Source organism: Tinamus guttatus, unplaced genomic scaffold (genome assembly GCF_059628265.1).
Source record: "Tinamus guttatus ecotype Peru unplaced genomic scaffold, ASM5962826v1 Tinamus_guttatus_pri_ptg000049l, whole genome shotgun sequence".
Lineage (NCBI taxonomy): Eukaryota > Metazoa > Chordata > Aves > Tinamiformes > Tinamidae > Tinamus > Tinamus guttatus.
Window position 1 is genome coordinate 492333 of NW_028288583.1, and position 27209 is coordinate 519541.

Genomic DNA, 27209 nt, shown 5'->3' on the forward strand with positions numbered 1-27209 from the left:
TCCGATCTGCTCAGCTCCAACCGGACTGGATCCAATCGGCTCAACTCCAATGGGCTCCAGTCAGCTCAGCTCAGATTGGGTCAACTCCAATTGACTCTGATCAGTTTGGCTCGGTTCAGCTCCAATCCACTCATCTCGGATTGGATCAGCTTGGTTTGGCTTGGCTCCCATCGGCTCCATTCGGCTCATCTCAGCTCCAATCAGCTTGATTTGGCTCGGCTTCGGTCAGCTCAGATTGAGTCGGCTCTGACGGCATTGGATCGGCTCAGATCAGCTTGCTTAGACTCAGCTCCAATTGGCTCTGACTGGATGAGATTGGCTTGGATGACACCAGTTTGGCTTGGTTCTGATCAGCTCCGAACAGATTGGATTGGCTTGGATCAGTTTGGTTCGACTCAGCTGCAATCAGCTCTGACTGATGGATTGGGTCAGCACGGGTCAGCACAGCTCCGACTGCACTGGATCAACTCAGATCTGTTTGGTCTGGCTCAGATCCAACGGATCAGCTTGGCTCAGCTCCAGGCAGATCAGATCGGTTCTGCTCAGCTTGGCGCTGCACGGTCCGCTTGGCTCAGCTCGGTTCGGCTCGGATCAGCCTGACTCCGATCGGATTAGCTCGGTGTGGATTTGATTGGATCAGCTCAGCATGGCTCACATCGGAGTGACTTGGATGCACACGGCACAGCTTGGATTGCATTGGTTGGACTGAGTTCAGCTCGGATCGCATCATCTTGGACTGGATTGGACGGGTTCAGTTCAGATCACACTGGCACAGCTTACCTCAACCTGGCTCCACTGGCCTGGGTTTGACTCAACTCGGTTCATCCCGGTTCAATTTGGGATCGAGCAGCCCGGTTCGGATGGGGTTGGCTCAGTTTGGATCTATCAGCATAGCTCAGCGCACTCGAATGGACCGGCACCGCTCAGCTCGGTTGGACTCGGCTCAGCCGGGCTCTCTTTGCAGCTCGTGCACGGCGTGTGCGGAGGCAGCGGCGATGGTGCGAGCGCGCGCTGCCCTGCGCGACCTCGGCGCGTGCTCCATGCGCAGAGGGTTGCGCGTTTGTGCACAAATCAATAAGCGCACGAGCCTGCGCGCCCCGCGCTGCTCCACGATCCCTCCCCTCACCAGCACGTGCCCCGTTCCGCGCGGCCAAAGCGCTGCTCCTGCCAGGAATCAGCCTCCGCGAAGGCCCGCGCTTTGCAATCTGCCGCGGCACAAATGCCCTGGAGCAGCATTCCTGCGGCACGGAGCGTCGGAGCGGAGCCCGTGCACGGGGGCTCGCTTGCCCGGAGCTTGCAGCTCACCCACAAATGCAGGGTGCTCCTGCAGTGGCTGCTTCAGGCACTGGTGGTGCTGGGCAGGGACTCAGATCCCTGGGCCTGGGAGCACCTGAGTGCATCCAGGTGTTCCCAAGCAGATCCACGCGTCACCCACGGCTCTTTGTGCCCAGCTGTGCACGAGCAGATCCGTTCCCACACTCGTGCTCGATGCGCACGCCGGCTCCGAGCACACGGCTGTGCAGGAAGGGATGAATCCACGCACATGCCGGGGCCTGCAGCACTCGCCCCACGCGGGGATCCCCGCTCCAGCGGGTGGGACCAGAACCTCTCAGGGTAACCTGGGGACATGTTGTCACCCGAAGTGGGACAGAAAAGCTACTGGAGCTTGCAACAAGCCGCATTGCCTGCTGCAATGAGCCATGTTGCACGCTGCAATGAGCCATGTTACACCCTGCAACGAGCCATGTTGCACACTGCAACGAGCCATGTTTCACACTGCAATGAACCATGTTGCCTGCTGCAATGAACCATGTTGCCTGCTGGAACGAACCATGTTGCCTGCTGCAACGAGCCATGTTGCATGCTGCAACAAGCCATGATGTACCCTGCAATGAGCCACGTTGCACACTGCAACGAGCCATGTTACACCCTGCAGTGAGCCATGTTGCACACTGCAACGAGCCATGTTGCACACTGCAATGAGCCATGTTGCCTGCTGCAACGAACCATGTTGCCTGCTGCAATGACCCATGTTGCACACTGCAACGAGCCATGTTGCACATTGCAATGAGCCATGTTGCACACTGCAACAAGCCATGTTACACCCTGCAGTGAGCCATGTTGCGCGCTGCACCCAACCACGGCGCTGACTTTTGGGACTTTTCCCATTCGCTTCCCTTCGCTGGGAGGCAACGGGTGGTGAGCGAGGAGGTGCTGGGATGCAATCGGTTTCCTTGCAAAGTGCTTGTCACTCGGACAGGAAAGCGGCGCATGAGCCACCGGGATCCAGAGCAGTTTGCAACCCCCTTCCCGCACACGTGTGCGCTCCGCAGCGGGATGAGCTGGCTCTGAGGTGGCCGTGCTGAGTCACCGTCCCCACACCGGCCCCCGGCCCGCGCTCGCGCCCATCCCCGGCGCGCTCGGCCCCCGCCTGCCTCGAGGTGACCGGAAAAGGGTCAGGGCCGGGAGTCATGGGATGGAGCGTGCCGGGAGCGCGCCGGCTCCGCGCGTCCCTCCTCCAGCCACGAGCTGCCCCAGGCCCTGCATCACCGGGGCCGAAATAGCCGCGTCCTTGGGGGCGGCGCGACGGCGGCTTCCAGCGAGGGAGAATTTGGGAAGGGGAGACTTGCCAGCACGGAGAAAGTTATTCCCAGTGGGAAATTGCCGTAAGCTGCCACTGGCTCCTTCCTGGTGACGCATGGTTAGTGCCGGGGGGGGACAGGCCCTGGCGCTGCTCTCTGCTCCATTTCCAGCCTTTCTCCCCCCACAGCCGTGATTTCCACCGGAGAAAGTGCCGCATGCGGCGGCGGCAGCGCTCGGCCGTGCGCTTGGACGCGCTAAGTCTCCGCGCTCGCTTGGGCCCCGCCAGCCGGGGACGCGGCGGTGACACCGAACACAGAGGCCGTTTGTCCTCCCCGCGGGCGCCCTTGTTTATCCGCAGCCGTTCACGGCAGCGACTGGCCCCGCCGCGGGGACCCGTCCCCCCCTCCGGGCAGGTGTCCTCCCCAGGGACGGACGGACGGATGGACACACAGACGGACGGGCAGAGGCTCCCCCCGTCGCGTAGCGGTGCCACGGAGCCGGTGCCATGGAGCTGACGTTGCCACATTGGGAAAACGCGGCCCCCCAAAGCTCCCGCTGCCGCCACTTGTGTAGTGAGCGCGCCCGGTCTCAGCCCCGCCGCAGAGTTCTCCGGGGGCAGCGGCGGGTGCGGAGAGGCAGCTCGTCCTGCAAACCCTCCTCCTCGGACACTCCGGAGCCGCCCGTGCCGGGAGGCGGTGGGGAATGTGTACCTGTGCCAAGAGCGTTGTATCATCCCGGGAATGGGGAAAAAACAACGTCGGGCCGGGAGCAAACATGGGCTGATGCGTCTTGGCCTCGGCCGCGGGGCCTCCGCCCAGGGCCGGCTGCGGGGACGGGGGACGTGGCTGTCCCCCCAGAGCCGGGGACGGCGGTGCCGGGCCCTGGCACCAGCAGCCGGGTCACGAAGCAGCCACGGGTTCAGGACTGGGGGGTCTGAGATGCCCCCTCCATCCCACTTCCATCCCTCGGGAAGGGGCCGCTGCTCCTGGAGCTGCGGCCGGACACAATTTGCTGCCACAGCCTCCCCCACTCCTTCCCTGGGAGTGTTTGGAATTAAACCTAAACCAGGGGAATTTCGCCCTCTGGATGGCGTATCCGGCGGGTCACCAGGCTTTGTTTCCAAGAGGCTGCAGAGTTTTTCCATGTCTCGCAGCTCAGCTGCTGGGACCAAGCTTCCCGCTGGGATCCCAGATGTGCACCCTATTCCCAGGAACCAACCCTGGGGTTGGCAATCAGCTTCGGATCAGAAGGAAAAGGGCCCAAAGCCAGCAGTCATTCCTAGCACCCACAGCCCTTTTCCCACCCACGTGATGCCTGGGGGTGCTGGCACCCATGGGTGCTCCTTGGGGAGCAGCAGGGTTCCAAAACCTGCACCCAAGTCATTCCCGGCATCAGGATCCCGCCGCATCCGCTGCCGGCCGCGACCCCTTCCCGGGCCCCGGCTCGGCTGGGCTCGGCGCTCGCAGCGGCAGCTCAGCCACATCTGGGGCTGATTTTCCATCCAAAGCCGCACGCGGCTCCGGGCCGGGCGAGCTGCTCCGGGGAAAATCCCTGCGGGAGCGACGCAGGCGGCCGAGCCCAGAGCGCGGGACGCGGCCAGCATGGAGCCGGGCGCTCCGTGACCTCAGCACCACGTGCGCCCGGCAAGGAAGGAGAAACGGAAACGCGGCCGAGTTAAAAATAACCTTTGCCGGGCTTTTCCTCCCGGGGAAAACGGGCACGACCCGCGGATGCTTCACACTTTCCACCCCAGCACGTGGCACCCACTGGTGCCTGGCGTCACCCACTGTCATCACCAGGGCAGTTCCAGCCAAGGAAATAGAAAATAATCATTAAATAATAATATTAATTGTAATAAAACCATTCTCAGGAGTGGGACGCAGCCACGGGAGAGGGTGGTGAGGATGGTGGCAGAGCCACAAGGCCGGGTCTCATCCAGCCAAGCTCCCTGTGGGAACATGGGGTGTTCCATGGCTGCTCCATGGATGCTCCGTGGATGCAGGTGGATCCGCTGCAGCCAGCAGCAGGTTGAGGCAGCGGAGCCAAAACCGCACTCGGCACCTCTGCCCCGTGCCGGAGCCGCCGGCATCTCCCGGCATTGCTCCCGCCCGCTGGCTGTATCCATGGGGAACGGAGCCGTCGACCCGGCGCCGTGTTGGAAGAGGAGCCTGATGGCTGCAGGAAAATAAAAGTGGAAAAAAAAAAATGGGAAAGTCCCTGGAGCGGCCACGCGGAGCTGCTCCCGCTTCCCGCCTGGCCTCATCCCAAAGGGAAAAGGCAGCGGGAGCCACACGCAGGGTGGAAGCTCTTTTCCAGGCGAGCTCTGCGGAGCCCGTGTGCTGCTTGACCTAAATTCCGTCTTTCCATGGCGGGAAAAGCAGCATCTGAGCCCACCATCAGGAACCGGTGCCAACACCGAGCTCCGTCCCTGAAGGCAAATCCGGGCACGGGGGAGAACACGGGGACGGCGGCTGCTCATCCCAACACCCCCAAGTCGGAGAACTGTCCTTGGGGAAAGGGGCGGCGGATGGGAACCCAACACCCTCCTCTTCCTCAGCCCCTCCAGCGCCGGGCAAGCAAAGCGCTGAGCTGGCCGGTGGGGCGGGGGGATGAGCTCAGCCTCCGTGGGCGCCAGCCCGGACGCCTGGGCCCCTCCGCGCTCGGCTCCTGCCCCGGGGCCGGTGGCTGCAGCCCCGGGGTGGCCCCGTGTTCGGTTGGGGAGGGGGGGTCTGGGGAGCGGGAGGGGGGGGCTGCGGCTCTGCCCACCCCCCCGGCCGCCGCTTTGGGGCCGTTTGGCTCCGTTTTGGCGCATTCCAGCGAGGCTTCGCTGCTGAGTCACGCTTGGCCGCGAGGGGACGGAGCAGAAAGGGACCTGCCCACAGCCTCCGTCCCCCGCTGTCCCCCCCGCCGCTGGCTTCGGTGGCCGCCGGGGCCAGCTCCGTGATGGCTCCAGTGGCCAGCGGGGCGGAGGGAACGTCCCCAGGGGCTCCGGGGGGAAAAAGCCACCGCTCGGCATGTTGGAACCGCGGGGAGCGTGGCCACCGGCCACCCGCACGGCCTGGGCCACCCTCGTCCCCAGACCACCCTCGTCCCCAGGCCACCCTCGTCCCCAGGACATCCTTGCCCTGAGCATCCTCTGCTCCAGAGCACCCTCAGCCCAGAGCACCCCCTTCCAATCCCACGAAAAAGCACCCATTGGATACGGGTATTTTGGGGCAAATCCACCGTGTTTTGGGGCTGGCTACTCCCTCACATAGGAGCAGGCAAGCGGCCACCTCCAGGCCTGGTGCTGCCTTTTCCAAGATGGAAACCAACTGCAGTTGGGAAGGAAACAAGAAAGTTTTTGCTTTCCTTGGCTGGAGGGACGAGCGCCGCGGCCCTGGTGCCTTTCCATGCTTCCCGATGTATCCATGAGAGCTCGGAGGCCGCCCGCGCCAGGACTCATCCGCAGCCTGGGATGAGTCAGGAGCTGCAAGGGAAGTGGAAACCACCACTCGGCCACCTGTGCCGGCTCCATCCCAAGGAATCAAAGCTCTCAACAGCCCTCGGGGTAGGAGTGGGAAGAGCTGGGATGGGGAATCCTTCCCCTGCGCGCCAGAGCTGGAACCACTTTTACTTCTTTTCCGCTCTTTTCCATCCCAAAAGGAGGAAGCGGCGCAGGCGCCTCTGTCTCAGCGCCCAAAAAAAGAGGAAAAAAAAATTAAAAAAGAGAAAAGGGAGAAGGGAGTATCCAAGTCTTCAGGGGTTTGGAGACTCCTCTCCCAAGCTTACGCAGAGCGTTTTTGGGATGGCCTTCAGCCCCTCGGAGGTTGGCAGATGGTCCCGGCTGCTCCTGGCCTCCGAGCCTGCTCCTCTCCCAGCATCCGGCAGAAAGTGCAGGAGCTGGGGGGAAAAAAATGGGAGAGAGGCCTGATTTTACTCTGTGGCCAAATTCCCGGAAGTCAAACGATAGGAAAGGTCAAGTACTTTCCATGCAAAGTGTTTCTTGGTGGAATGCTCTTTTTTTTGGCAGAAAAAGATTTGCCTTTCAAGGAAAAACAGCCATTTGTGTCTGTTCAGCTGCTCCATGATCCCAGTGACCCCTGACCATTTCAGTCCAGAAGTGGCACTGGGCGATCCGCTCCCATGAGGTTCCGGCCCCGCTTCCCGCTGGCCTCCGTCTCCCATCCCAAGCTGGGATCTGTGGCCACCTCGATGCGGGAGGGTGTAGGGACATGCTGGAGATCCCATGGGATGGGCAGAAAGGCTGTCGTGAAACCCAGTGGGATCCAGGACTCCCAGGAAAGGCCATAGCAGAAGAATTGGGATTTGCTCCCAAGGGTCCCCATGCTCCCATGCCCCCCTGCCGCTTCCACACCTTGGCGCGGCAGGGGGACCTGCTGTCCCCAAACGGGGCCTTGTGGCATCCGCTGCCACGTGACGGTGACACCCAGCGAGCCACCTCGCGGGGGCCCTTTCACAATTTCCTCCGTCGCTTCTTGGACAAGTGTCACCGGGGGATGCGCCGGAAGCGGGTGACCTCCCCGGCCATCACGCACCGGGCACCGGACACGGTGGCTTTTGGTGGCCCGTGGCTAAGCCCACGTGGGCTTTGACTCAGAGGAGCAAGTCCCCATCGGGCAGGTCCCCCTGGCCCTTTTGGGGAAGCGCGACGTGACGGTGGCCCCAAACAGCTCATGACCACGTGCTGCCATCGGCAGGGACCAGATGCTCCGGGTTGTCCTTATTCATCGCCTTAATCACCGTCCTGGGAAGGGCTCAAGGGAGCAAATGGCCTTTCCTGGGAATGTGCAGGAGCTGCGGCCTCGCGGCGCGGGCGCCTCTGCCCCCACGTGCGTCAGCCACAGGCACCACGTCCCCCCGCGCCACCTCAGCCTGCGTCACCCGCCTGGCTTTCCCCTCGGTGGCTTTGCCGGGATCCTTCATGGAGCGTGAGGAGCTGCCCCGGTTTGCGGGATTTGCATCCTGGGAAGCCACCGGAGAGGCCTGTGCCGCAACCTGCTTGGTGCCATGTCCTCCTTGTCCCTAATTGAACCCATGTGTCCTTGGCGCGGCTGGAAATCCCCCGCCGCCGCTGCCAGGCGGTTTCGGAAGGTTTCCGCAATTTTTTGCCCAGGGATGAAATTCCTCAGCTGGATCCGTCTGCCGCGGTGGGCAAAGGGACGAGCCGGAGCAGCCGGGAGCCAAGCCGGGACAGCAGGACCGCAGTGATGGGGAAGATCCTGAACACCAGCCGCTCTCCTGCTCCGTGCCCAAATGGCCCCACGGATGCAGCGGGCTTGGATGCACCGATGCATCCAGAACACCCAAGTGATGTCACCCAAGGCTCCATGATGCCCTCATGTGGCAGCCGCGTCCCCGCTCCCAGGGCAGGAGGGGGATCAGGGATTGCTTGGGATGGGGACTGCAGGGATGTGGGAAATGGCCCGGGAGTGTCAGGGAGCTCCCCTGAACCCGCCTGGAGCAGCTCCCTGCTTGGGAACAGCGGACCCACTGTCCCCATTCCAGCCGGAGGTGCCAGCGCCCGCAGAGGGTGGCCAGGGGTTATTTCCAGGCATCGCCGCAAGGAACAACATGACCCGCGGGGAATGCGCTGGGCGGGGGGAAGAGGCGGCTCTGCAGTTTCCTGGCCCACAAGGGGTTAATGTGGCCCCGTGGAGGAGACGCGGTGCCACCGTCCCCCCCACAACATGGCAATTAGGCAGCCGGTGCGGGCGAACCACAGGCCACGGCGCTGACGTGGGGGACATGCGGATCCGGGGACATGCGGATCCAAGAACATGGGGATCCGGAGACATGTGGACCCAGGCAAACACCAGCGGTTGGTGCCACTGGCCAGAGCCCAGAGCCACCATGGGGCTGTCCCCGCCGTCCCCTCTGGGGGCACCTGGCCTGGTAAGATGTCACTGGTGCTTCCAGTAACTGCCTTCCCCATTGCACTGATCTCCCCCCCAAAAATAAGGGCCTGGTGCTGCCAGGGCTGAGCATCACCCCAGCTTTGCAAAGTGCACCCGGTGCCAAACCCTCACCCGGAGCACTGGGAAACGCGGCTGAGGATGGGCAAGTTTCCCCTGTCGACCAGCAGCTGCATTTGGGGGATGAATCCTCCTAGTTCGGCTCATTTGGGTGCTGCTGCTTCCTAGGAGCCTCCAGGTTTTGCTCCCGGTCTGTCTTGGAAGCACCTGGATCCTGCCTGCAAACACGGGGCTGTCGGGTCCTGCTTCCCGGGACTGCGGGTTCCAGTCCTGCTGCTGGCGACACTGTCTGTGTCTCCCGCCAAATCAACCGCTGCCTTGAAACAGGGTTCGGGGCTGGGGGAGGAAGAAAAAAAACCTCTAACGCCATTTCTGGCTTTTTGCAAGGCTCTTGGTGGCCCCGGGGACTTCTGCAGAGCTGGGGCAGGGACAGCTCGTTCTGGGCAGCCAGGGCCAGGGGAGGTCTCCTGGGCCAGGCTGCAGAAATGTGGGGTGGGGGGAGGCAAAAAAAAAAAAACATGTTTTTTAATGCCTTTTTCCAAGGTTTGGCAGCTGCAGCGATGCCCAGTGGGGCAACTGGAAGGACTGGGAAGAGGTTGGGAAAGACGAGGGGCAAAACCCGGTGCTGTTAAATGCAGCTGTGAAATGGGGTAAACAGGGCGGGCGGCAGATGGGTGCGAGCGCACCGCACCCTGCGCCGGCTCCGCGAGCGCCCTGGGGGGCGGAAAAACGAGGAAAAACGGCCCGAAAAACTGCAGCGACTTCCGAATTCCTGCGGCCTGACGTCGGCCACCCACCCGCAGCGGGGAAACCGGGGGCCGCCTCCGCCGCGGTGCCGGGGCCGGGGGCTGCTGTGGGTGCTGGGGCCCCACTGCTCGGCCCCATCGGTGGCTGTGGGGACAGGACGGGGGGGTTATTGCCAGGCGCTGGAAACTGCCCCCTCCGGGCCGGTGTCGCGGGGTGGGGAGGAGAAAAACACAGCTCAGCCCCCGAGGTGCCCTCGAAACCGACCCAAACAAACCGCGGCCATGGAATAGGCGCTGAATAAATAACCGGGGGTGGCGCCGGTTCCCCCCCCCGCCCGCCGCCGCGGCGCTGCCGTTAACCCGTTGCTGCCGGGTTAATGAGCGGTCGCCGCCGCGCGGGGTTTATCGCGGCCGCCGCGGGGACTTTGCTGCCGGCAAGGGCCCAGGCGTCCGGGAGCGGTTGGCGCTGGGGGAAATGGGGCGCCAGGGTGTCCCCTGCTGCGGCTCCTGCCATTAAATCCCCTCTAAAGCCACCCCAGCTCTGCAGAAAGCGGGAGGGGGAGGCAAATTTAGGGCTGGAAACAGCCCCCCCTGCACTGTGCAGGGACACTTACAGCCCCCATGTAGCCTCTCCCGAGGACCATAGCGGGCTGCTCCCCTCGCCCGGGTGCCACCCGGCTGTCCCCAGGGCGGTGCCAGCAAGACCCGGGCACGGCGGTGGCGCTGGGGCACAGCTGGGAGGCTGCACAGCTGGGGACGGGGGGGGGGACACAGCTGGGGATGGGGAGGGGGGGACAGGTGGGGACGGGGGACACATCTGGGGACGAAGCGGGGAGAGGTGTCAAGGGAAAGGGAGAGGGTCAGCGGGGGAGGAACGAGCACGGAGAGGAGAGAGGGGTAGAGCTAAAGGGAGAGGGGGAGCACCGCGGGGGGGGGGGCACATCTGGGGAGCCGCACAGCTGGCGGGGAGGGGGCTCCGCGGGGACCTGCTGCCCCCTGGTGGCCACAGACGGGGCTGCAGCGCGACCCCCCGCGTGGGGAAACTGAGGCCCGAAGTCAAACACCCGCCCCCGATTAACACCCTCATGGATCCCCGCTCGCCACGGGGCCATTCCCAGCCCTCCAGGCCGCGCCGGAGCCAGAGGGACGAGGAGGAGGAAGGATAATCCTGCTGGATGCAGCCAGCGCGGGGACAAGGACGGGGACGGGAGCCCACGCGGGGGGTGGGAGGACGCGCCAGGCGCCGCGCGGGGTGGGGACGGCGCCAGCGGGCAAAGAGCAGCCGGGTGCGGTGCCGACGTCAGGGCCCCGGCGTCCTGGGCACTCGCCCGCGGGGACAGCGCAGCAGCAGGGCCCGGCCCCCCGCATCCAGGTGAGCCCAAAAAGGGGCCAGATCTCAGTGGGGGGCAGCTCTTGGCTGGTGTCCCCAATGGGTGACTTGGCGCCAGACAACCCTGGCATGGGGAGGCAGGTGCGGGGGACGAGCTGGGTGGCCCTGGGGAGGTGGCGGGTGCTGACGGGAGACCTGCTGGTAGCAGGGGTGACACCAGGACGTGGGGACTGTCCAGGACCACGTAACCAGAGCGGGGGCTCAGCCCAGGGCCCACCCAGGGGGCCCTTCCGGGTGCCGAAGCGGGCGCAGGCAGCCCCAAAGCAGCCGCCTTCCCACCCAGGAAGCGGTGACGCTGTGTCCGTGTCACCCAGGCGCAAGCGCCAGGTCTAGGGGTGCCCCCCTCGCCCCATAGCCCCCGGGTGTGTGCCCAGCGCACGCCCTCCGCGCCCTGTGGATCCCTGTGCGAGCGGCGGGTGCTCACGTGGACCCCTCCCTGCACCCATGGGTGCAACGTGCCCCCTCCCTGCAGCCGCCCTCGCGCGCCCAGCAGGATGGCAGAGCCCTGGGGCCGCTGGAGCAGCCCCGCGCCCCGGTGAGTACCCGGCGTGGGGGTGAGGAGGCCTCATAGGAGCCCTCTGAGACTCCCCTGGGGCACGGGGAGGGGGGCGCTCACCTCCGCCCGTCCGTCCACCCGTCCATCCCGCAGCAATCCCGGCCGCGCCAGCCCTGAGCTTCCCCGCTCCCACGGCTCCGGCCGGCCCAGTGGGAAAGCCATTTACGGTGAGTCACGGCGGAGCCCCTCACCCTGGCATCCGGCCTGCACCCCCCTCCCCACCGCCAAGCCCTCATTCCTACCCACCCCCTGCAGCCCAGCGCAAGGAATATGCCCAGATCCTGCTGCAGCAGGAGACCTTCCAGCACCACGTGGAGGTAGGAGCCCCGCCGGCCGCCCCAGCGCTCGCGGGTGCCGCGTGCCCCCCAGCACCCATGGGTGCCGCTTGCCCCCCCAGCACCTGCTCACCGTGCGCCTGGAGGGCGACCTGCGCAGCACCCAGGACTGCGTCGCCCGCCTGAAGGCGCTTGAGGCCCAGGGCCGCCTCTGGGGCCAGGGCCTCGTCCTGCAAGTCCAGGAGCAGGCGCTGGTGCTGAGCGACGCCGAGAGCCAGGTGCCCCCCCAGCCCTGCGGAGCCCCCCGCTGATGATGATGATGATGATGATGATGATGATGATGATGATGATGATGCATCCCGGCGGGTGGGGGGGAACCGGGAGGCTGGCACCCCCTTGGAGATGCCACCCACGTTGGTGTTGGCAGCCCCCTACCCCTGGCACCCCCCAAGGCATGGCGACCCCTCAGACTCCCCTAACCCCAGTACCCCCCCACACTGTGGTACCCCCCCCATAGCACCCCCTAACCCCAGCACCCCCCCAGCCCTGCACCCATCCCAGTAACCCCCAAGCCCTTGTAGCCACCACCCCAGACCCCATCTATAGCCCTCATAACCCCCCCAGCACCCTCCATAGCCCCCTTTAACCCTATTCCCCCCCCACCCATGACACCCCTCGAGCACCCCCTTAGCCCCGACACCCTCATAGCACCCCCCATTGCACCCTGACCCCCTCCTTGACCCTGGCACCCCTCCCTTGACCTTATCACCGCCCCATAACCCTGCCGCCCCCCGAGCCGCCCCCCACGCCAGCCCCAGCCGCCCCCGGGCACCCAGGCGAGGCGGGTGGGGGGCTCAGCAGCCCTGCACCCCCAGGAGGAGCTGGAGCGCTTCCCGCTGGGCGCCGTGCGCGAGTGCTCGGCCCCGGCAGACGCGGAGGACGCGCTGCTGGCGCTGCGCGTGCAGGAGCGCGCGGGCCCCGCCGTGCTGCTCTTCCAGTGCCAGGAGCCGGGGGTGAGCGGGATGCGCCGGGAAGGGGGCGGCTTGGGAATGGGGGGAGTGGGGAACCCGCTGGCTGCTCACGGAGCTGCCCCCGCTGCTGCGCGACAGGCAGCGGCGCTCAAGGGCAGCCTGGAGCGGCTGCTGCGACGGAGCCGCGACGAGCAGAGGAGCCAGGACGGCTACAGGTGACGGGGCCGCACCGCGCCCCGGGGCGGGCAGGGACCCCCCAGCCACCGCCAGCCCATCCCGTGGCAGGGAGCCCCTGCCATTCCATGGAGCCCCTGCCACCCCACAGAGGCCCTGCCACCCCACAGAGGCCCTGCCACCCCTCGGAGCCCCTGTCATTCTATGGAGCCCCTGCCACCCCACGGAGCCCCTGCCGCCCCTCGGAGCCCTTGCCGCCCCTCGGAGCCCTGCACCCATAGGCACAGGCACCCTCCATGTCCCTGATCCCCCCATCCCACCCTCTACCTCCTCCTGTCCTTCCTCTATCCCCCCTCACGGGCACAGACCCCCCGCCCCCCCACCCCATCCAGCCTCTCCCTGCCCCCCTCCCGTGGGCGCAGACCCCCTCCCTCCCCGTGCCCGGGCTCAGACCCCCCCCGTCCCCCACCCGTGGGCATCAACCCCCTCCCACCACCTCTAATGCTGCACCCAGACCCCACCCCCGGCACCTCCTCTCCCCCATCCCTCCCAGCCCCCCTCCCTGGGCTGGGATGTGCCCCCCCCGCCCAGCCCCAGGGCACATCCCACCTTCCCGGCCTCAACTCTGGAATGGGCTCAGGAGCGACCTGGAGACGGTGCTGAGCCGCCCCCCGCCGCCCGCGCAGGGCCCCCCCAGCCTCCCCCAGCGCTGGGCAGAGCCCCGGAGCTCTGGGGGCTCCCGGAACAGCGGCCCCCCCGCGGACTACGGTGAGCAGGAGGGCGCTGCCGAGGGGGCGCCCGGACGCCTGGGCCCCGCGGCTCGAGGGGAGGCAGGAGGCTGCGGAGGTGGAGGCCACCACCCAGGGACCCTCTGTGCCCCCCAGGCTCCCCCCCGAGCGTGTGGCTCGACGAGCAGAACCAGCCCGTGTCCGACGGAGAGCGAGACGCCGTGAGTGTCACCACCCACCGTCCCCAGCGTGTCCCCGTGTCCCCCCCGCGCTCACGCTGCCCGTCCCCCAGGACGTCCTCAACCACGTGCTGGGCGACCTGGAGCTCTTCGTGCAGCGGGTGCAGGCGGCCGTGAGCTCGGCCAACACCAAGAGCCTCTGGAAGAAGAAAAAAAAAGGGAAAAGTAAGAGAAAAGGCTCTGCCAAGGAGGGGAGGGGACACAGCACGGCCAGCTGTGACTCCCCTGGTGCCACCTCTCTCTCTCTCCACCCTTCCAGTTTTCCCACCCGAGGCCGATTACAAGGACTTCTTCCAGAAGATTAAATATGCTCTCAACCTTCTGGTAGGTGCAAGGGGGTGTCGATGGGTCCTGGGGGGCTTTTGTCCCTTTGTGTCCCCCCATCCCCTTCTGGAGACCTCATCCTGCATCTCTGCATCCTGGTGGTATCAGCACCCCACCAGCAAGGGAGTGGTACCCAAACCCCTAGGAGCATCCCGGTGGTACCGGCTCCGCAAGGAGCATCCCAGTGGTTCCAGGCTGGCGGGATGGGGATAGCAGGAGGATGGGGCTCTGCAGAGGCCACGAGGCAACACCCTGGGGTGGGGGGTTGTCCTGGGGCACAATCACCCCCCGCCTGCTCCTCGGGCACTTCCCGCAGGGCAAACTCCGCTGGAGCCTGGAGCATCCGAGCAGCACCGAGCTGCTGCCCTCCATCTTCGAGGCCTTGACCTTTGTGAGTTCATTTTGGGAGGTCGCGAGGAGAACAGAGAGCCCTTGGGACCCCTCTTCTCACATCTCCACGTCCCAAGCAGGTTTTGGGCCACTGTCCCCACGGGAACCTGGCGGCCTCGGTACAGAGCCCGCTGCTCATCCCGGCGGCCGTGGAGCTGCTGGAGGAGACGCTGCACAGGCAGCACCACGACACCTGGCAGGGCCTGGGCCCGGCCTGGACCATGACCCGGTAGGCTGGTCGGTAGCTCCGGAAAGGGGAGATGTCTTCTCCCAACAAAAGCCGGGATAAGCGCCCTGCTTTCCCCTCGCCGGCAGGGCCGAGCACCCGGAGGGCCACAGCGTGCCCGCTTATATCCCAGTCTTCTCCGATGGGTGGCTGCCGCCACGGATGCTGCCGCTGGGGACACCCCTGCCTGATGAGCGGGTAAGTGCTGGTGGCATGGGGGGGACGCGCTGTCGCTGTCCCCAGAGCGCTCTGACCACAGGTCCCCCTTGCAGGCACCCGCCACCAGTCACAGGGACAGCCCCATGCAGGGGTAAGTGCCGGTGCCCATGGATGCCCAAGGAAGCTCCAGGAAAGGGCACGTAGGGAGGGACACGGGGACATTCTGGGGAGGGTCTCAGGGCTGTTTTGTGCCCTGCAGCCCCCCCTTCCCCACCCGGGAGCTGGTGCAGGCGCAGGACGAGTTCCAGGGCAGGAACGCGCAGGAGCTGACGGTGCGGAGAGGGGACGTGCTGCAGGTACCATTGCCGAGGGGACAGCGCGCCCGGGACCCCCCTCGCTATGGGAACCCCTGAAGGGAGGGGACAAACAAGGCACTGGGGACACACGGGCGTCCCGAGTGTCACCGCATGCCCTAGGTGCTGGACCAGAGGAAGAAGTGGTGGCTGGTGCAGAACAGCCATGGGGACAAGGGCTACGTCCCCAGCAGCATCCTGGAAGCCCCGGGGTTGGGGCCCAGGGCCCAGGACACCGTGAACCAGGTGGGTTCCCCTCCTTGTGCCACAGGAGGGGACTGGGGGGGTCCAGCAGAGCGGGACCCCCCCACACTGCCCCTGGGGCTCCCTGGACCTTCTCGCTCCCGCAGGGCAGCCCCCCCGTCCTGCACCCCGGCTCCTCGCCGGCGGAGGTGACAGCGTGGCTGCAGGACAAGGGCTTCTCGCGCCTGTACGTTGTCCCCGGCGCCTCCCCCGCGTCCCCTCTCCCCATCCCGCAGAGCTTCAGACACCAGCGGGGGCTGCCCCCGCGCCTGGCCAAGCTCAGGGTCTTACCGGGTGTCTGTCCGGGGGGCCACCCGCGTCCCCCCATCCCAGGACGGTGAAGTGCCTCGGGGTCCTCTCCGGCCACCAGCTGCTGCACATGAGACCCGAGGAGCTGCGGGCTGTGTGTCCCGAGGAGTGGCGCCGCGTCACCTTCAAGCTCGCGGCCGTGAGGACGTCCCTGGAGGTGACGCCAGGCGCCCGCGGCGGCCACCTCCTGGCTTGGGGGACGAGCCCCAGGGCTTCCTGCCCATCGCTTGTTTGTCCTCTCCTTGCAGATCGGTCCAAGGGACTGAAACCGCAGTGACACCTTCCCCCAGCGTCCCCCCGGAACGAGCATCCCAGGCCGCTATCCCGGGCAACACCGGGAACAGCACTGCAGGACTGCGGGGGATCCAAGGGGGAGCAGGGGTCCCTGGTCCTGCTTGACCCCCCCAGGATGGGGCTGAGGCCTCCGGCTCCCAAGGACGGGGTCCCTGGGGCTCCACCGGCCGCCCAGCCTCCCCTCGCAGGCGCCGGGGAGGAGGTGCCGGATGTTCCGGAGGAGATTTGGGATCGCCACGGGGGAGACTTGTTGCTTCATCCCATTTCCAGGCGCCCAGCCAAGCTGGGAATTTTTGTGCAAGTCGCAACGCGAAAATAAATGAAACGGGGAAAGTCTGTGCGTGCTTACGGCAGGGCCACCTCGCTGCCAGCCCCGGTGTCACCTCCAGGTCCCCATCCCCAGCAGCACCCCCAGGGCGCCCACGGCTGGTGGGACATCACGGTCTGTCCCTGGCCTCCCGCTCTGGGCTCTGGCCGGCCACCAAGCCCCCCCGTCCCCGGCTCCTTGGGCTGCTCTGCCTCGTTAGAGAGCAGGAATGCGCTAATGAGAGCGGCCAGAACGGGGAGGGGGCTACAGCCTCCCCCTGCCCTGGGTCACAAGTGCCTGAGTGGAGCTTGGTGCCATCTCCCTCCCCCCCCCCCCAACTAAGGGGGCAACAGGGCACCCTTGGGTGCCAGGGACCCCCCAACTCATCCCCACACTCCCCCCCGCCACGGCCCGAGGCTCTCGGTGAGGGACGGAGGCTGCTGCATCTAAGACACTTTATTACGTTTGGGGGATCTGCTACGAGCAGGAGAGGGTGGCACCTCGCTGCGTCACCCGGTCCCACTACAGCTGGCAGCAGGGGGGACATTGGGGCCAGGCTGAGGCCGTGCCAGCTCGTCTCACCCCACGCTGCGCCCCTACTCCTTCTTGCCGCCCCACTTGGCCATCTTGTTGTTGATGGGCATCTTGGCAAAGCGGCTGGATTTCAAGTAGGCAGCCACCTTCTCCAGGGCCTGGAGGGGGAGAAGGAGAGGACCTGGCACTTGCGGGGCCGGGCCCTTGTGCACGTCCTCGAGCAGGACCCTGCGGGTGTCACCTCGCCCCCGCAGGTGTCACCTCAGCCCCCGTGCTCACCCCGAAGCGCTCCATGAAGTCCTGCAGGTTCTTGAAGGGCTCCAGGCACTTGGGCTCGAAGATGCGGTTCTGGTCGAGCACGTCGAACATGAGGAAGTCCACGAAGGTGAGCTGGGGAGGAGCGAGCGGGTGAGCGGCACCGCGGGTGACCCCCCCTGCGCCACCCCCGGGGTCCGGACCTACCTTGTCCCCCACAAACCACTTGCGGTCCCCCAGGAAGCTGGAGAAGAGCTTCAGCTTCCCTGGCAGCTGCTCCAGGTACCCCGGCTTCAGCTTCTCCTGCAGAAGGAAGGGGGGAAAAGGGTGGATGCCCAACATCCACCCGCTCTCCAGGGGACACTGGCCTCTCTGGATGGGTCCCCAAGTGATCCCGGTGCTACCACCATGATGGGCACCCACAGAGCACTCACAAACTCGGGGTTGTAGCAGACCATGACGAGGCTCATGCGGAAATCCATGACCTGGTTCTCCAGCATGTCCACGCGGACCTTCTCCTCCTCCGTGTCACCACCTGCGGCCCGGGGACACATCAGCGCCCCGTGATGCCCCCGGGACCCCAGCGCCCTCCCGGCAGCCCCGGGCGCTCACACATCTTGTGCTTGCGGGCGATGTAGCGCAGGATGGCGTTGCTCTGCGTCAGCTTGGTCTTGCCGTCGATGAAGTAGGGGAGCTGCAGGGGACAGCGGGGGACACGTGAGGACACCCCCTCCAGGCAGCTCCCCTCCCCTCAAGCCACCCCAGTAGCCACCTACATTGGGGAAGTCCAATCCCAGCTTCTCCTTCTCCTTGATCCATTGGCTCTTGTCATAGTCGGGCGCTGCGAGGAGAGGGACAGAGTGGGGGTGTCACCCCCTGCATCCCCCGCCCAGCCCCACAGCAGGGAAAACTGCCGGGATGAATGGACGGGAGTCGGAGCGGGAGGCGCCACCGGGAAGGGGGCGGGTGTCCCGGTCCAGGGCGCGGGGCAGGTGTCCTGGTCCGGGAGCGGGTGGTCCTGGTCCGGGGGCGCCGGGGGGGGCTGTTCCCGGTCCGGGGGGGGGGGGGGGGGGGTGTTCCCGGTCCGGGGGGGGCTGTTCCCGGTCCGGGGGTGCCGGGGGGGGGGGTGTTCCCGGTCCGGGGGGGGGGGTGTCCCGGCCCGGGGGGGCTGTTCCCGGCCCGGGGGGGCTGTTCCCGGTCCGGGGGGGTGTTCCCGGTCCGGGGGGGTGTTCCCGGTCCGGGCGCCGCTCACCGTCCCCGCAGCTGTACAGCTTGTCCTCGTAGGGTGTCTCCGTGTACTCCAGCAGCAGGCGGATGGCGTGGGCCAGCTGGGGGGGCACGGGTGAGGGGGGGGCGGGTTCTGGACCCCCCCCCCAGCCCTGCGGGGGAAACTGAGGCCCGGGGGCTCAAGGGGGGAGGGGGGGCACCCTTGGGTGCTGGAGGAGCCGCTGGGGGGGGGGAGAGGGGGGTCTTGCACCCGAGGGGGGAGGGGCAGCCTCACAGCGCAGGAACGGGAGGGTCGGGGGCACCCACATCATGGGGGGGGGGGGGGGGGCCCTCCCCCCGGCCCCCCCGGTTCCCCCCCCCCCCGGCGCGCGCGGGGGCCCCAAGGCAGGAGGAGGGGCCGGGGGGGGGGTTCCCGTCCCGCCGCCCCGGCGGTGTCGCCCCCTCCCCCGCTCACGCCGCGGATGTCCCAGTATCCCAGCACGGCGGCCATGGCAGCGCCGCAGCCTCCCGTTCCGTTCCGCTCCGTTCCGTTCCGCTCCCTCCCGGTCCTGGCAGCTCCTCTCCCTCGCGCCTGGGCGGGGCGGCGGCGGGGGCCTCTTAAAGGGGCCGACACGCCGCGGAGAGGCGGGGGAGGGGCTGCGGTTCCCCCCCCCTCAATGCGAGGGGTGGGTCCGCCCTTAGCCCATCCCCCATTCCGCCTGGGGGGGCCGTGTGTCCCCCCAGCCCCCCCCATAGGGCTCCCCCGATCCTGGGGGGCCATGTGCCCCCCCCCCCATTCTGCACGTGCCCAGGGTCCGATGCCCCCAGCCGTATTGCCAGAATTTACTTAAATATCTTTATTTCTCATGCTTTTTTTTTCTTTCGCTTTTTTCCCTTTCTTTCTCATCTTCTTTCTTTTTTCCTTTTCTTTTTTTTTTCTTTTTTCTTTATTATTATTATTTTTGCGTGGGCGCCCTCCCCTTTTCCCCAGGCACCGACCGCGGAGCGGGTGAGGGGGGTTGAGGTGCCGGGGGACGATGCCGGCAGGACCCCAGGGTGCCCCCTCCCACCTTTGGCAGGACACCCGGACCCTCCTCTTCCTCCCTGCTGGCCCTGGTGCTGGTGAGGAGGAAGAGGAAGGGCAGGGGGGACGATGCTCCTCCTCCACCCAGCACCTAACGGCCCCGCCAGTGTCCCCAGGGCCACCAAGCGCCGGGCTCAGCCCCACGTCCCCGCTCGAGGCAGGTGACCGCTGGGCCCCCTGCAAGAAAACCGGCTAAAAAAGAAAAATAACAGGAAAAAAACAACGGAACACCCCGAAAAAAAGCAACAACAGCCCCCACCCACCCACCCACCAACACAACGAAGGCACCAGCACGAGGACACCGGGGACGGCAGCGGGGGGCCGGGGAAGGGAGCGCGACGGCGGTGGCGGCGGGGGGACGCGGGGCACTGCCGGGTGTCACGGGGTGGCCGTGGCCGCGTCCTCCTCCTGGATGGGCTCCAGCTCGGCGCTGCGCAGCGCCTGCGTGAGCAGCGTCAGCTCCTGGCACAGCGTCTCGAAGCGGTAGCTCACGCGGATGTCGGGCACGTTGGTGCGGCGGATGTCGTTGCCCTCCGGGCCCTCCTTGAGGTAGTGGGGACCCAGCCAGTAGCTCTTCACCTGGAGGACAAGCAGGGTTGGGGACACCTTGCCGCGAGGCGCCGGTGGCCCTGGGGACGGCGGCGGGTCGTCACCTTGTGGGAGAAGCCGCTCATGAGGACGCTGTTGCGGGCCAGCTCGCACATGTCGCAGGAGCTCAGCTTCCACACCTGCGTGGCGATGCTGTACTCCTCCATGAGCGGCTCCTGCAGGGACAGCGGTGGCCCTCGTGTCCCCCATCCCGCTCCAGCAGAGCGGCTGGGACCAGCAAGGACCAGCAGCCAACAAGGACCATGGTGAAGCCCTCCCTGGAGAAGCCTGGTGGCCTCCAGCATCTTCATCCCATCCCAGCTCCTTGATGGGACTTCAGAGCCTGCTGAGGGGACCACAGCCAAGCTGTCCCCAGCCACACTCACCTTGGTGAAGTGGAACTGCAGGGGGTCATCGGTGGACAGGGACACCATGAGCCCCCGTGACAGGTATTCGGGCAGCGGGTTGCGGTGGTAGCTGAGGAAGAGGCTGTTGTTGCTGAGCGGGGACATGGCGATGCCGATCTGCGCCAGGTAGTAGAGGTACTGCAGCACGGGGGCCTGGAGGGCACAGCGGGCTCAGCGCGACCCGCGGGGACACCTGGAGCCAAAGGGCCGCGCGGGGCGGCCCCGCGCCCGCTCACCTTGCGCAGCAGCAAGCCGTGCGAGATGTTCTCCGAGACCATGAAGCCCGAGACGAGGTGATGGATGGGCCCGGCCTCGCCGCAGTGCGGCCGCAGCACGAAGGTGTGGAAGCCTCGCTTGCTGCGGGGACGGCGTCAGCGGCGCCCGCGGGACCCCGGCCCCGCCAGCCCCCGGCCCCGCTTACCGGCGCAGGTGGTTGAGCACGGTCATGTTGGCGTACATGTAGTACAGGTAGTAGGAGTAGGGTGGGTTGTCCTCCTCCACCCAGTTGCCCGGCAAGGGGCTGTCCAGGTTGAAGATGTGATGCTCCGGCTTGGACTCGTCGTCTACGCTGTCGAAGCCGTCCACCTGCGGGCCAGGGCTTGGTGGTGGCCACCTCCATGGGGACACCTCCCATCCCCACGCATAGAGGAGCTAGACAAGGGGACCGGTCCCCAAGGCGCAGGACAGGGTGCTCACGTGCTCCAGGAAGAGGTGCAGCTCCGGGTGCTGGGCTGGGTGGATGGTGGCCTCGAAGAGGGGGAGGAAGATGTTCTCCAGCATCTCCTGGAAGTTGGCCAGCTGCCTCTTGGTCCGGTAGACGTCACTGCGAGGGTGACAGCGGTGCCTCAGCGCTGGGCGCCCCGTCACCGCTGCGTCCCCTGCGGGCGGTGGGCGCTGGGGTACTCACAAGAGCCGGGGCACCTGCACCAGCCAGCGCACGTTGTTGGAGTGAACGCGGTGGTTCACGGCCCAGCGGGCCAGCTTGTCCCACTCGTCGCGCGAGCGCCCGTAGATGGACAGCCGCAGCTCGGCATTCTGGTACTTGCTCTCCTCCAGGTCGGACATCACCTCCTGCCGCCCGGGGAAAGGGGTCACCCGTCACCACCGGCCAAGGGTGCCGCGGAGGGACGTCACCCCGCACTGGGTGCTGGCCAACGTGGGCAGTGGAGGGAGGAGAACCAGGAGGGTGTCCGAGCTGGGCAGTAGCGCCCCCAGCGCCTCCTGGGCCGCTCACCTTGATGATGTGGGCAAAGTACTTCCCCGCGACGCGGTTGTCCGTCTTGATGAAGATCTCCCGCAGGATGGACTCGCCAATGGGGTTGTACTTGGCGTTGAACTTGTCGAAGCGGTGGAAGGTGTTGCGGTCCTGGCACGGAGACACAGGCGTGAGCCCACGGCCCCCTGGGGCCACCCTGGGGCCACCCGCCACCCCCTGCCCTGGCACCGGGCCACCCCCGGAGGAGATGCCCCAGCCTGGCTGGGGATGGGCCGGTGTCGCCGTCACCTCCAGGGCTCGGGAGGGGCCCTCGTACCGCGTGGACGTCCAGCGTGTCCACGCTGAGGTCGTAGGCAGTGAGGTTCATGGTCTCGAAGACCTCCTTGAGCGTCTGCTCCTTGCCCTTCTCCACGTGGACGATTTCGTCCAGGTGCTTCTTCATGGCCCGCTTGATGAAGCGCAGGAGATGCTTCTGGTTCATGCAGGACGAGGCGTGGATGTGGGTGTCCACCTGCGCCGGCAAGGGAGACACTCAGCTCTGAACCCGTCCCCTCGTCCCCATCGGCCACCGGCCAGGCCAGGGACCCTCGGGTGCTGCCAGGGCCTGGGTACCTTGCGGATGTTGTAGAAGTCGCGGTGGGGCACCTTCTTCTGGGCCGCCAGCTCCTTCATCTCGTTGAGCAGCACGTGCATCTGGAACTTGGAGCTCAGGTACTGCAGGCGCCGGTAGCAGAAGGATTTGCTGGCGCAAGGCAAGGAGGTCGACGTCAAGTTTGGAGGAGGTTCCAGGGCCACCACATGCCCAACCGTGTGTCCCCGTGGTGGGGAGGTGGGGACACAGACCCCGGTGCTTCTCCTTACATGGGGCCATTAATGATCAAAGCCATGAGGAAGTTCATGTCAGCGATGAACTCCTGCAGGTCGGGGTAGGGCAGGTCCAGCTCTGTGCTCCTGGAGAGGAGGGGACAGGGGTCGGTCACACGTGACTATGGGGCCACCCCAACAAGTAGGGTCCATCCTACATCCTTCCATCCCCCTGGGTCAATGCAGCCCCCTCCGAACCTCCCCAGAGGCAGCTGCCCCCAGGTTTGCAGAAGGTTGGAAGAAGGTAGGAAGGTCGATGGGGGTGCTGAGCCCCGGCAGCTGGACTCACTTGTCGGTGACGTCCTGCTTGGTGTAGACGTGCACCACGCCGTCCACCATCCGGAGGCCGAAGCCCAGGTCGCCGGGCATGGCGCGGGGGTCCCAGGCCTCGTAGGGGTGCTGCTCCGTGAACGGCGGGTGCACGGGGGCATCTACCAGAGCGCCACATGCACCGAGCTGCTCCGGCGCCGCCGCGCGTCCCCCCCAGGGGCCTCCCCCGGGACGGCCCCGCTCACCGGCGGCCACGGGCGTCTCGGGCGGCTCCTCGTAGCCGCGGGGCTCGGGGGGCCTCTCGGAGAGCTCCTGCAGGTAGCGCGCCGTGGTCTGGCAGAAGCTCTGCAGCGAGAGCCCCATGTACTTCTCGCGCACGCACAGCGCCTTCACCACGCTCTTGGCCGCGTCCAGCAGGTCCGTGAAGGGCACCTGGGCAAGGGGAGGAAACGGTTGGGGGTCAGGAACCGCGGCGGGGTGAGGAACCCCAAGGAGGAGCTTCCCAGCGCCGCGTGGCCATGGGGTCCCACCAGGCTTCGTGTTGCGGCGGTCTGGACCCGTCCTTGGTGCCGCTGAGCTAAGGGAAGCTGCGGGGGGACACGGGGACGCACAGGGCGCACTCACCCCGCACTTCTCCTCCCCGGAGATGGAGACCCTCTGGAACTCGCGCTCCAGCAGCGCCTCGCGCTCCTTGGGGACATGGTCCACCAGGTCCTCGCTCTGCTCCTTGTACAGCCTGGGGGGGGACACAGGGGGGTGAGACCGCAGCCCCCGCAGCCCCTCCCACGCCGCCCCCCTGGGGTGTGGGACACCCGGGGGCCACCCCCCCCCCAGCACAACGAAGAGGCGGGAGGGGACAGAGGACAGAACAACTCGTGACACAGACAAGAGGCGGGGGGGGGGTTCAACACCCCCCCGTGCCCCAAGCGCAGACAGGAGGGAGAAGGAGACGCAGCCCTGGGTCCCCTGCCCGCACTGGGGGGGACATGGGACAGCAGGAGGGGGGGCAGTGTGGGGGGGTCCCATCCTCAGCACCCCAAAACCCCCCTGACCTGGGGGGGGGGGGGGTTAACCCCTTTGGTGCCAACGAGCTCGGGGTGGGGGGGGAGGGATGGGGGTGGCGCTTTCAGTGCTGGGTTTTGGGGAGCGGGTGGAGGGGGGCCCCTGCGCCCCCCGCCGGTGTCCCCAGCCGCGGTGGCACCGAGCCGGACACTCACTGTAAGTCGGCGGCACTGTCAATTTTCAGGAAGTCCTGTTTGGCTCTGAGCAAAATGTCGGGCTCGAGTCTGGGGGGGGGATGAGGACGGGGGGGGGGCCAGGGCCGGGGGTTTGGGGGGAGAGAAAACACCCCGTTAATGCCCGAACCAGCACAGAGGCACACAGGACCCCAAAAAACGAGAAAATCAGGCAAAAATAAAATAATAAAAAAAAAGGAGAGAAAACCAAAGGACACCAAGGTGCAACACCCACGAGAGAGGGGACACAGAGCGGGCAGCACCTCGCGCGGGCGCCGGGACTCACTTGACGTCCTGGCTGATCTGGCGCTCGAGGCGCTGCCGCCGCTCCTCGAGCTGCTCGATGGGGCTCTCCTCGGGGAAGGCGTAGGGCGCCGTGCGCATCTCGCTCTCGGCCAGCGAGCGGCAGAACAGCTCCTGCGCGACGAGTTGTGCCCGGCCTCAGCCCGCCGCGGCGCCGCCAGGACGGGCCGGGGCGGGGGCGGACGGCGGCCCGGGGGGTGCCCTACCTCGGCGATCTCCTTGTACTTGCCGTCCATGGAGGTGCGCAGGTCCACGGGGAAGTGCTTGAGGCAGTGGGGGGGCCCCGGCAGCGAACGGGCCGACTGCAGGGGCCGCGAGGCCGGGCCGGGCCGCGGCTCTGCGGGCGCCGCGTCAGCCACCCGGCCCGCGCGGAGCCCCTGGCCGGACACCGAGGGGCGTCCCGGGACACACAGCGGGGATCCGGATTAAGGACCCCCCCACCCGCTTCTCCCTCCCCACATCCTGGTGCATTGACTCATTAATGAGGGGGGTTAACGAGCCCCAGGGCTCAGTGGTGAAGTGGGGGCGGGTCAAGATGCTGGGTCCCCCCACCCAGGCCAAATCCTCTTCTCCAGCCAGGTGCCCCCTGTACATCCATCTTGCTCCCTCCATCTGCCCTGTCCCCCCTGTCCATGCAGCCGCCTGGTCCAATCATCCACCCTGCTCCTTCCCCCCACGTTCCAGCCAGCCAGGGGAGGGACCCCCGCAGTTTGGGCCGGGGCGGGGGCACCCCATAGCACCGGCACAACGCACCCCATAGCACCGGCAAGCCCATATTCCCCCTCCAACCTGCCCCTCCGCCCCCGGCATGTTGCCCCCATCCCAAAACACGGAGCTCAGGGGATGCCGGGAGAGGGGGACGAGCACCCCCAGCTCCTCCCTGCACATGGAGAAGGGAGAAGGGGCACTGGGGACACCTGGGCCTTGGGGGGAGACACCAGCCCCCGTCCCCTCCCCGGCAGGCGCCCGCCGTGGTGCCGGGCGCGGGGGGAGCCGAGCACCGCAGCCCCGGAGGTACCGGGGGGCATCGTCCTCCGTTGGGGTGATGGACACTTGGGGACGGGGCTGCTCCACACGTGCCATTGCCTCCTCCCCATGCCAAGAAGGCGGAACTGGCTCCCCTGGAGGGGGCCCAGGCATCCTGGCGCCTGTCCCCAGCCTCCCACGCGTGGCCAGGGGACACCCCGGGCCGGGTGCACTATGTGGCACCCCCAGCCCCCCCACCTCTGATTTCCTCCCCCGGCACAGACTGGCGGGGGGAATTCAGGGGCAACTGGTGAAACCGGGGCCACACGACTGCTCCCTGGGAGCAGGGGTGGCAGGAACAGGGGACACTCGAGGGGAAACTGACACATGAGGCCACCTTGTCACCCCCCCAGCTGCCACCAGCCCCTCGGTGACCCCCGTCACCTCCAGGGACAGGAACCGGCAGCCTTAATCCCACAGGGTGCTATGGGTGTTGGGTGCCCTGTGACACCCCTGGCCACACAGGCCGCGCATAGGGTGCCCCCTGTGATGTCCTGTCACACCGTGCCACCCACATAACACTGGCCCCCCTGTGCCACGCAGGGCCCGCGTGGCACCCAGTGCCACCACCTGTGACATGCTGTCACGCCGTGCCACCCACGGTGTGCTGGCATCCCCGGCACGCGGGGCACGCGCGGCGCCACCTGTGACACAGTGTCACCCCGTGCCACCCACAGCATGTCGGCACCCCTGGCACGCACGGGTGTCACCCACCATGCGCTGCCCCCCTGTGCCACGCAGGGCTCGCGCGGCACCCGGTGCCAGCGCTGACACGCTGTCACCCCGGCGTGATGGCACCTCGTGCCACCGACCCTGCCGCAGTCCCGGCGACACCCGATGGCCGCGGGGGGGGGGGGTCGGGGACAGAACGGGGTGTGGGGGGAGAGACTGCGGGTCCCGCGGCCGCCCTGCACCTTCCGCCAGCGAGGGAGGAAGCGGAGAGAAGGGCGGGGGGGGCGCCCTGACGCCGCGGGGACGGGCGCGCGCCGCCCGCGCCCGTTACAGCGCAGGGGCCCAGGCGTCCGGGCGGCGGGTCCGGGAAGGGGGCCACGGAGGGGTCTCACCTGCGGGGCCGGGGGCCTGGAGGCTGCCCCGCTTCTTGAAGGGCGCCTTGGAGCGCGGCGGCGGCGCGGCGGAGGCCATCGCGGCGCGGCGGGGCGCGGGGGGGCGGGCGGCGGCCGCCGCGCTCCCGCCCCCGGCCGCTGATTGCAGCGGCGGCCCCGGGGCTGGACCAAAGTCCCCGCGGGGGCCGGCCGGAAGCGGCGCCGAGGAAGAGGATGGGGCGGGAGGAGGATGTGGGTGACGGCGGCGAGGAGGAGGAGGAGGAGGAGGAGGAGGAGGAAGGTTGTCGGGGCAACCGGGCCCTGCTTCAGCGCCCGCCTCTGTTCCCCCCCACCCGCCGCAGCGGAACGGGCTCGGGGCCCCCCTCCCTCCGCACGGGGACCCTTGGGGACCGCAGTGTCCCCAAGATGGGGCCCCAAGAGGGGCGGCGCTGCCTCTTCGCTCTCCCCCCCAAAAATGCAGCATCCCCCCCCGAGACGGGTGTCGGGTCCCCCCGCAGCAGAGGGACCCTCATGTCCCGCCATCCCCCGCTCCCACCCCAGACGCGGCGAGAGGACGCGGGGACACGGGCACGTCCCCGCCGTCCTCCCTGAGGCGCCGGTGTCGCCGCCCTCCCCGTCCGCGCGGCCCCTGCGAACCTGGCCCGGTGGTGGCAGGAGGCGCCGGGGGGGACACGCTGATGTGGCCGCAGGGACCGCGATGCGTCCCCAGCCGCCGCCCGGCCGAGTGGCCCGATCGGGCGCTGCAGGAGGGAGTATTTTTAGGCGGCCTCGGCGCCAGGCGGGGGGGTCCGACACGCGCGGGGGACGCTGCCACTTCTGTGTCCCCCTCCCACTCGCCTGCGTCCCCTCCCCGCGCCTGGGGCCACGGAGCGCGGGAGAGAAGGGGACAAGGGGGGTGACACCTCCCGCGAGACC

General features: G+C 67.3%; 3 protein-coding genes and 1 long non-coding RNA gene across 4 annotated transcripts in view; 2 read left to right on the forward strand and 2 right to left on the reverse strand.

Moving 5' to 3' along the window:
- The window catches only part of LOC148595876 (uncharacterized), a 355837-nt gene extending 346762 nt beyond the window's left edge, over nucleotides 1-9075 (forward strand). Inside the window, exon 3 of the long non-coding RNA XR_015914398.1 lies at nucleotides 9061-9075. This is a non-coding gene — a long non-coding RNA (uncharacterized LOC148595876). The remainder of the gene's footprint in view (nucleotides 1-9060) is intronic.
- A 2113-nt stretch (nucleotides 9076-11188) lies between these two features.
- Nucleotides 11189-15918, forward strand: EPS8L3 (EPS8 signaling adaptor L3). Its single transcript, XM_088539829.1, has 18 exons — nucleotides 11189-11229; nucleotides 11344-11417; nucleotides 11506-11567; nucleotides 11648-11803; nucleotides 12401-12538; nucleotides 12635-12711; nucleotides 13505-13619; nucleotides 13691-13802; nucleotides 13897-13961; nucleotides 14278-14352; nucleotides 14432-14580; nucleotides 14667-14746; nucleotides 14779-14887; nucleotides 14996-15092; nucleotides 15213-15335; nucleotides 15440-15519; nucleotides 15666-15808; nucleotides 15890-15918. The coding sequence occupies exons 1-18, from the start codon at nucleotides 11189-11191 to the stop codon at nucleotides 15916-15918; spliced, it is 1725 nt and encodes a 574-aa protein (XP_088395955.1).
- An 861-nt stretch (nucleotides 15919-16779) lies between these two features.
- LOC148595880 (glutathione S-transferase Mu 5-like) lies at nucleotides 16780-18776 on the reverse strand. The gene is made up of 8 exons (XM_088539797.1): nucleotides 18713-18776; nucleotides 18284-18359; nucleotides 17808-17872; nucleotides 17644-17725; nucleotides 17466-17566; nucleotides 17239-17334; nucleotides 17056-17166; nucleotides 16780-16934 (listed from the first exon to the last, which is right to left on the reverse strand). Exons 1-8 carry the CDS (start codon nucleotides 18746-18748, stop codon nucleotides 16839-16841), a joined length of 663 nt encoding a protein of 220 aa, XP_088395923.1. The 5' UTR covers nucleotides 18749-18776; the 3' UTR covers nucleotides 16780-16838.
- Nucleotides 18777-19699: 923 nt separating this feature from the next.
- Nucleotides 19700-26391, reverse strand: AMPD2 (adenosine monophosphate deaminase 2). The gene is made up of 18 exons (XM_088539831.1): nucleotides 26295-26391; nucleotides 24411-24541; nucleotides 24188-24318; nucleotides 23884-23952; nucleotides 23291-23402; nucleotides 22912-23098; nucleotides 22686-22827; nucleotides 22394-22483; nucleotides 22145-22274; nucleotides 21849-22043; nucleotides 21551-21682; nucleotides 21224-21387; nucleotides 21013-21139; nucleotides 20738-20901; nucleotides 20553-20673; nucleotides 20296-20469; nucleotides 19975-20085; nucleotides 19700-19900 (listed from the first exon to the last, which is right to left on the reverse strand). Exons 1-18 carry the CDS (start codon nucleotides 26371-26373, stop codon nucleotides 19700-19702), a joined length of 2460 nt encoding a protein of 819 aa, XP_088395957.1. The 5' UTR covers nucleotides 26374-26391.
- Nucleotides 26392-27209: the final 818 nt, after the last annotated feature.